The 8,420-nt window shown below is 44.7% G+C and overlaps 1 protein-coding gene across 3 annotated transcripts in view; it reads right to left on the bottom strand.

The window, feature by feature from the left end:
- Nucleotides 1–861: 861 nt before the first annotated feature.
- Nucleotides 862–8,420, bottom strand: part of SLC9A9 (solute carrier family 9 member A9) — a 675,208-nt gene continuing 667,649 nt past the window's right edge. For 2 of the 3 annotated variants that reach the window (XM_032346649.1, XM_032346639.1), the window contains exons 15-16: nt 3,838–3,943; nt 862–2,517 (exon numbers count right to left, since the gene is read on the bottom strand). In XM_032346649.1, the coding sequence (XP_032202540.1) occupies nt 2,290–2,517; nt 3,838–3,943 (334 nt within the window). In that variant the 3' untranslated portion in view covers nt 862–2,289. The remainder of the gene's footprint in view (nt 2,518–3,837; nt 3,944–8,420) is intronic. The other variant, XM_032346659.1, reaches the window with a different exon arrangement.

The following is an 8,420-nucleotide window of genomic DNA, read 5'->3' as shown; positions in this document are numbered from 1 at the left end:
TAGCCTCTCTCTGGGTCTTGGGCTGATTCAGAGGGAAGGAGGCTGGTGATTGCTTCTTGAAACTAGAGCACGCAGATTGAAGAGGGCACAATTTCCTCAGACTCACAATGTTTTACCTACCTGGAGTCAGGGGGTAAGTGGCCTGACCCAGATTAAACAGCCCCTCAGTACTCTTCTTGGTAATGGTTCATGATGTTCAGCTGGAAAGTTTTTTCTAGGGGGCTTTCCAGTGGGCAGAAGTTGTGTCCTGTCCTCTTAGTGAGTTGCTGCTGGCTTCAGATTGGGTACCTTCCGCTCCCCACACTTCTCATTTCCATCTCATAGGTCGTATTTCTCTCCCTTCTCTCCACTCCTGCCCTCACTAATGTTTGTCTGTTCTGAGAGGATCTTCTCTTTCCCTGGTGTGCCTTTCTACACAACACAACACACACACACACACACACACAGCCCTCAAGTTCTCATCTCTTCCTTTAACATGATAAGGGCAGAAACAAGATGAATCCCTATCCTTTGACTTTCCTTTTTCTTCTCGTCCAGAACTCCCTCCCTCTGTTTTTGAAGGTCTTCATGATTTCTGGTCACCTGCAAGTGTGAAAGGAGGAGGCTGTCCCACTAGGCTTGACTTAGCTCTCCCATTTCTGGCTGCCATGTTCCCCAGGTCCAGTGGTACTCTCTTTCGTTCATTCAGTGGCTTGGTGTGCCAGCGCCCCCGGCTCTTCCCGGGCCACAGGACACTTGCAGCTCCCTTATCTTATCTCTCAGTGCCCACTTTATCTGGCATTTCAAGTATAAAGGCTTCGAACTGCCAATTGGCGTGGGCAGAGAAAATGTCTTTAAATAAAGCATTGGCCAACACAATCATACTTTATAACAAAAGTTTATTAGGATTAAGTCATGTTAGAAAACTTCATGCTTTGCCATTTGCCATATTCACCTGGAATGACCATATTATACTTAACAGTATAAAACAAGTTGTGCCCTGTACTATTTGGAAAGTAAGAAAATCGATGTACATAGCAGTGTGCCTGACACCACCATGGTTAATAGCCCAACAACAGGTTAGCAAAGCGTATGTTACCTCTGAGGTCTGGGCCTGAGGAAGACATCATTTCCTACCTCCTTCAGAAGTAGACCCATCATAGCCTAGGCACCGAACACTGGAGCCTGCTCTTTTGGTCCCTAATATTAACATCTGTATTTCAAGAGAAGCTAGGCTTGAGGTATCTTTATGGCTTACAAGGCACAGGTCATGCAGCTGAATTAAAAGCTATTGTGTTGGTCTGTCTGTCATGGGTCATGAGCCACCTTTGGGAAGAGGAGTCCTGATGCTGCGTCCTTGACTCCTCAGTGGTCTACACGTCACGAACTCTGCTCGTCTAGCTTCTGCTTCTGCTCATCAGCTGTGAGAGCTGGAATTGGAGGACAGGGCGGGACTCCTGCACGGGCTCCTGTCATGTGGTGACCAACCTCTACTGCAGAATCTCATTACTCAGCATGCACACGGGAGCTGCCACAGGGCCAAGAAATGATTCAGATGCAAGCAGGGACAGGAAGACTCATTCTTCAGACAAATTATAATATGGGAAAAGGAAACAGCTTTCTCTGGAAGGGGTCCTATCAAGGTGGAGAGCAGTTGTAACCAACCCCTTTCCTCAGTAGGAGAAGCGGCTTGAAAAGAACGTCAAGGAGACCAGTGGGTCACCACCCAGCATGGGTTCTGCGAGGCCAACAACAGTGGTATCGATCCCTTGCGTGGGCTTTGCAAATAGCCTTGAAGTCATTAAGAGCAAGTGGGAGTCTAGGTCTTTGTAGTACAAAAATTTCATTTACTAAACAGCTGGGCATTTCCTTCAGCTTAGGAGCCCACATGTTTATGCTCAGAAACTTTTTCCTGATTTCTAAACTCTCCCTAATGAAGGGAATAAAGTCTGAATTCAGAGTGAAGGGCCTGGAGAGCTACAGACAGAAAAGAAACACCTGCGGCCCCAGCACCTCTGTTCCATCCTTGCAGCAGCTAGACTCCCGACTTCCTCCCTTCCCACCCTTCCCACCCCAGCCCCCACCCAGTTCACTAACAAAAATGGCTGCTGTCAAAAACTTAAATTCAGTTGCATAATATAGACAGATAATAATAAATTCTGACTTCTTCAGGCACCGGAGGATATTTGTGACAAAGTTTGGATTCTCTTACTGCATGGCCCAACCTCTTGGCCACGTGGTCTCCCCAGCTTGGCCCACAGTCCTCTGTGAGCCCCGCATGACTTGGGATCACATCTGCACCAGCCACCGTTAGTTCAGCTGGGACTGACCCAGGGTCTGCTCAAGCTTGAGTTCATAGCCTCCTAGGCCAAGGTCCCCCTCATAAATGTTGTCCTTGCTCGGAGTCTGCGGGGAAGCTTTCTGGTCTACCCCCAGGCCCACAGGAGGGCTGCAGGGCGAGGTGGCTTGCTCCTGGTAACTCATGGCCAGTTCGTCCTGATTCACAATGCATTCCACATCTTCCTCTTTGAGCTGTTCCTGGAATTTGGGAAGAGAGAGAAGTCACTTCATGATGAGGAAAACAAGAACTGTCCTCTAAGGTAAGAATGGAGGGTGTTTGTTTTCCCTTCTTAATGGCCCTGTCTTGCCATGGCTGAGGTTCTGCGGCAGCAGGCATAGCCTTTCTGTGGCTGGGGGTGTGGGGGAGCATTTCCCATGGAAGACCTGGCCCAGGGACATAGCCACGTGAGGCCTCCAGGCCTGATGTGAAAGCTGGTAGAGGGCACGTGCTCACTGAGTGCCTCCTTGGGTTAAGGGAGATAAAATAAAATTTGGTGGATTTCTTGAACTGTTACCTAGCCAGGTTGAGAGGAGGTAGGATTTAGAGGAGGCACCTTAGTGCACGGAATGATTCTCAGCATTGGTTTTGTAACACTCGTGCCCATCACTAAATTCTCAAAACAGTTCCTGTTGTATTTTATTTGGAAGTGTGTCCTCACGGCATGTTCCTGGGATGAGTGTCACAAAGCTGAACATGGTTGGAAGTCATGATAGCAGATAATGGCAGAAACGAACTAGATCTGACCAACATACCTCTCCTCAGACAGAGCTTTCCTTGAAGGAAAGAATTAAGATCTCCAATCTTCTTTCACTGGCTTTGGGAAGACCATAAAAAATTACTCACAGAGGGAACCCTGGGTAGGTGACCGAGGTCAGTTGTTTCCACCATTAGGCTGTACCAGAATCACTTGGAAGGTTCACTGAAACACAGATGCTGGGCCCCAAGTTCAGAGTTCTGAGGTGAGCGTGGGGGATGGGGAGCTGATACTTCGTATTTCTAGCAAGTTCCCAAGTGATGCCGAGGCTGCTGGTCCAGAAACACACTTTGGAGAACCACCGCCTTAGGCTATTATGTCCAGAGCACATCTGAGATGCATTTTTCTCTGTTTATGCAAGGGACTGGGCAGCTGGACAACCTCCAAGGGTGCCCCAAACTCCAAGACTTTGCTCCTCTCCAATTCCTGACCCTGGTTTGTTGCTAATGATTCTAATCCACTCCCTTGAGCTATAAAGCACAGGCCCAATACTTAAAACCTCAAACCACAGCAGTTTGTGGGGACATATTACTTCTTCTACATTTTCTCAATTGATTTTATGGTTAAAAATATTGGTAACAATAAAAAACTGCATTTTTAAAAGAATGAGCCCACCTCAGCAGCATCTGAAAAGAAAAGAAAAATACCTTTTGGTGCCGGTGAATTTTTAAATGCTTCCTCCTCAGGCTGGGGACTAATAGCCCTGAGGTTCTTGGGCTCATCAGTAGGTACCAAGCCTGTCCCGCTCAGCAGAGATACTCACCCCGTAGGCCTGAGGGCTGGTGAGCAACCTGGAAATCGGACCACACCATTCAGGTAACGTTGTGGTCAGCGGAGGACCCGCGTGGGTTAAAATTGGTTTCAGATATCTGCAAGGCCTGTTAAGGAATACTTGCCAAAAGGAAGTTAGAATTTCGCTTCCCACACAGCACAAAGCTTCGCATGCAGCGAAAGAGACAGTTCTGTTCACCTTTAAATCCCCTACTCCCTCATTCAGGAGGCAATTTGGCCTGCCAAAATTGCTGTTTGTAATCTTTGCTCCACACACTTTTCCAGCCCTCCCGGTAGCCTTTAATCAAAAAGAAATGGGGACCGGGCGCGCCGACATCAGAGAGAGGGGTAAAGGTTCCTCTTCTCTTCCCCTCCCTCCCTGAATGTCTCATCTGTTTGAGAATGCATTTCTTAAGAATTATCTTAAACAATAGCAGAAAGGATTGTGTTTTCTTAAAACTGCACACATAGCTTAAACCACCAGTAATTTTCACAAAGAAGCCAGTGGTATTTCATAAAATGTTCAGTCATTTTAGAACTGGGTAGTGAACATAGATTGTTTTCCAAAATGGTTTATTTTCACTATTCAACGCGGTCGCTTTATACTTCATACATCAACGTGTCTGTATACAAAGTACGTAAATCAGCCGGTGCCAGGTTCATTCTATTGTCTAGCACCTTTCTTATCTCTCCATCCCCAAGTGCTCTAACAACTTAAGAGAAAACCCTGTTAATCTAAAGCTGTTATGCTTCCCTCCCATCTACCAATAGTGAAACCCCTAGAGGTTGCCTTGGGTTGTCTTGTTATTTCTTTCTTTCTTTCTTTCTTTTTCCTCAAAAGAAAGTAGTGGAATTATTTCACCATTCCATCAGACACAACTTTTAAGCCTTATATTATTTCCTGGGCTGGAGACTATTTCACCTCATCAACTTTCTGAAAAGCTATAATAAATAGGGAAAGGGAAAAAATGGAAAGCAGTTAACGTTGGTGGGCCTGTGAAGATCCGAGGTCACCCCCGGGTGCTGAGGATGTGAGGAGATCTTGGAGATGGCTCTACTGGAGCACATGGAGAGCTGGACACGGCTCCGTCGTTCCTGGGATGCTCCGAGCATGGGAGGGCAGAGGGAAGGTGCAGGCCCCGAGAGCCAGGCATCTCGTCGCCTCTGGCCTCAAATCCTTCACCACTGAAGTGGTAATAAAGCAGGGAATGCTCCTGAACATAGCCCAGTTATGATGCAATTGAAAGACTGAAAAGATGCCCAAGACAGTCTATAACTCCAGCCGCAAATGGAAAACTTGACAATTCCTTTAGATGGGCGGCTGTCGTGCCCAGCAAAGGACCAGGGAAGATACTAAAGTTGAGAGCCTGGCCTTCCCTGTAATATCTTTGGAGCATATATATCTATGACTCGGAAGCCCTGTGATGGTCTTCCATTAATTTTCATTACAAACTGTTATTTCCTTCATTTTACGAATGGAGGAACAGAGGCCTAGAGATAGAATGATTTTAAATAATCCAAAGGCTCCTGTTGCTATTTGAACCCACCACCAACATCGCTAGCAAAAGATAAATTATCAGGGCAGAATCATGCATGCAACCAGCTGGTTCTCTGGAGAGAAAAGCTTGCAGACCTCGTCCATTCCGGTGAGAAGCAGACCCTCTCATGCAGGGGCTCATGAGGACATGTGGTCTAATTAGGGTTTATGGTGTGTGTGGGTCAGTGGGAAAAAAACTTTTCCTGGGAGGTGAGGTTGGTGACATACATGTACAACTGTAGTATAAACCAAGGAGAATCAGCCAATTTTGTTTCAAGATGGAGACGTGACAGTAGGTAAGCTACATTTCTAGAGACATCATATTAAAAAAAAAAATGAAGAAGTTCTTCAAGGCTCTAATTGTTTCAGAGAGAGACCTGGGCAACTTCCAGTGTTTGAGGTTCTCAGAATATCACCAAATTAAAATGCCAAAATGCCACAGTAATATTACAAAGGTAAAGCGCAAATTTAGAATTGTGTAAGGAACATATTTTTCTTTTAATCCTGATGAGGTATCTCTTTGACTCTGTGTGTAATATTATTAGAGCTAACACTTAACAATGAAATGTGTAGCTTTTTATGAATGTGGGGCCTGGACCAAATGGGGTACTGTGGGCCTCTTCTGGACAGGTTTTTGGCTTGGAACGCTTCAGTCTAACTGGCAACTCTGCCCCTTTACTGACAGCATGACCTGTGGCCTTGCCCCTCTGAGCTTCAAATATTGCCGTGAATGTTGATGGGAAATCACATTATTTAAAAATGGTTTTAAACTCTGTGTGTTATTCAAATGCTTTTTATTTATTTTAAAGATTTATTCTCTAGGAAATACTTCTGAGAAATTGGTGTCTCAATTGTTGTTTGGATAATAACAGGGAAATGAGACCGAGGGTAGGGATGAGGAAATGGCACACTGGGCATTTGGTGTGGCCTTGGGACTCATGGGCTAGGTCGCAGGTGGGAAATTGAAGGCGCCTACACCAAAAGTAGTATTTGGGTTAAAACTTGTTGTATGGGCAGCTAGCATGAGGTAGTAAGTGAGAGGTGGGCAGACTTTGTTGATGTAGGACTCTTCTAGGAAACTCACGGTGCCATTTTGGCCGCACTGCTGTCTCAGTAGCTGTGAGGCAAAGGCCTGAAGCATACTCCGTGTGGCATAAGTGGGATTTGCCAAGTGCCACGAAGAGCCATGGTAGATGTGGCACAGAATCTATGCCGAATTTCTTGGTTTGCCCAGTGCTTGCCATATATTATGTACTCAGTGGATGTTTTTGAATTTCTGATACAGAAAATATGAATGAGGGAAGTAGATTCTGAGTAACTTGACAAGAAAAGACAAAGGGGACAGATTATAGCCAACTAATAAGATTTTTCTGAGGATAAATGGCTAAGAAAGGTTGAGTTGAATATTGATCTCTTGGGCCTAAGTTATTAGACTGAGGGGACCATGAAAAGAGTGGGAATGGCATGAAATAAAGTGGTTAAAAAATAATCTTGTGTTTAACTCATTCATTTTTTCCTCCATATGTTCCTTCAAAATCATGTTTTGTTTTTTGTTTTATATTCCAAACTAATGAGGCATCTGCATGAGGAAATGGACAATTACATTTAGAATGGAAAGCTCTCTTGTCTCCAGACTGTGGTCTCCTTGAGAAGATCCATTCACCTGGGTATAATGTTTGGCACATTTTAGATGTTCAAGAAATAGTTGCTGAATTAGTGAAGACAATAGACTCAGAGAGAGGAAAAGAATTGCTCACTGGAATCCAGCCAGATCGTTAATGGCAGAGCTGGGCCTGGGATCAAGGACGTTTCCATCACATGGGGCATCTTTCTTCTGCTACGGGGATACTGAGTAACAAACAGGTCTTGTCTGATTGGACATCTGATTTGGAATTGAGGAATCAGTTATTTTCAGAGTCTTTTATTGCTGAGCAATGTCTGGAAAGTGGCCAGATCTCCAGGGTTACCTAAATTATTAAAGAGTAAGAAAACTCTTTTGATGTACAAAAAAACAAAAAACAAAAAAAACCCCAAAACCAAAACCAAAACAAAACCAACAAAAACCCCAACTGCTGATTTTGCAAAATGTGTTATTTTTTCATCAGGTTCTAGTATATGTTTGGGGAGAGATAGTTCCCATTGGGTATTTTTGGTGCAGCTAGTTTTGCTTCTCTAATAAGCTAGAAATGTATCGAGATGAAATGTGAAGCTCTGGGGGGAAAAAAAACAATGACTTTTTCTCATCCAAAGGGCATAGATTTGGGAATAGCAGTTTGGTTCAGGAGATGTAAGTAAAAGCTAGATCTCTACCCAGAGTTTAACATGCATGCAATAAGGAAGACAATTAACAGATGCCATTTTCTCCTTTGGCCTGAGTTATCAGAAGGTCCAGAGTTAAATTTAGTGCTTAACTGAACTAACGTCCAAAACTCCTGGTTATGTTTGATTTCTTCCTCTCTTTTGTTGGTTAGTTTTTGTTTTAATTGTTTTTTCATGTTTTACCCATTGTAAGTTGCCAAAACTGATGAGTACACAGCTTGCTCACATCTATGCTTCCTACGACATAGACTGGAGAGATGCAAAAACCCCAAGCAAATATTTAGCTCGACAAATGAATGTCTGCCCCTTCAAGGGGACTAAGCCCCATTGCCCCTACGATGGGCTGAACTGTTTGGATTCTTTCCCAATTCATATGTTGAAGCTCTAACCTCCAGTGTGATTGTATTTTGGTGGGGGGGAGACTTGGGAGGTAATTAGGGTTAGAAGAGATCATGGAGGGGGTCCCATGATGGGATTATTGCTCTTATAGGAAGAGATACCAGAGTTTGTTTGCTCTCTCTCCACATGTCTACAAAGAAGTCAAGTGAGCATACAGGGAGATGAACCCTCTTCAAGCCCAGAGGAGAGTTCTCACCAGAACCCAGTCATATCAGCACCCTGATCTCAGACTTCCAGCCTCTGGAATGGGGAGGAAATCAACATCTGTTGTGTAAACCACCTGGTCTATGCTATGTTGTTATGGCAGCTTGGGCAGATGA

Source organism: Mustela erminea, chromosome 1 (genome assembly GCF_009829155.1).
Source record: "Mustela erminea isolate mMusErm1 chromosome 1, mMusErm1.Pri, whole genome shotgun sequence".
In the NCBI taxonomy this organism is placed as follows: domain Eukaryota; kingdom Metazoa; phylum Chordata; class Mammalia; order Carnivora; family Mustelidae; genus Mustela; species Mustela erminea.
The sequence above is the reverse complement of the archived record's forward strand: the minus strand, read 5'-3'. Positions and strand labels throughout refer to the sequence as shown.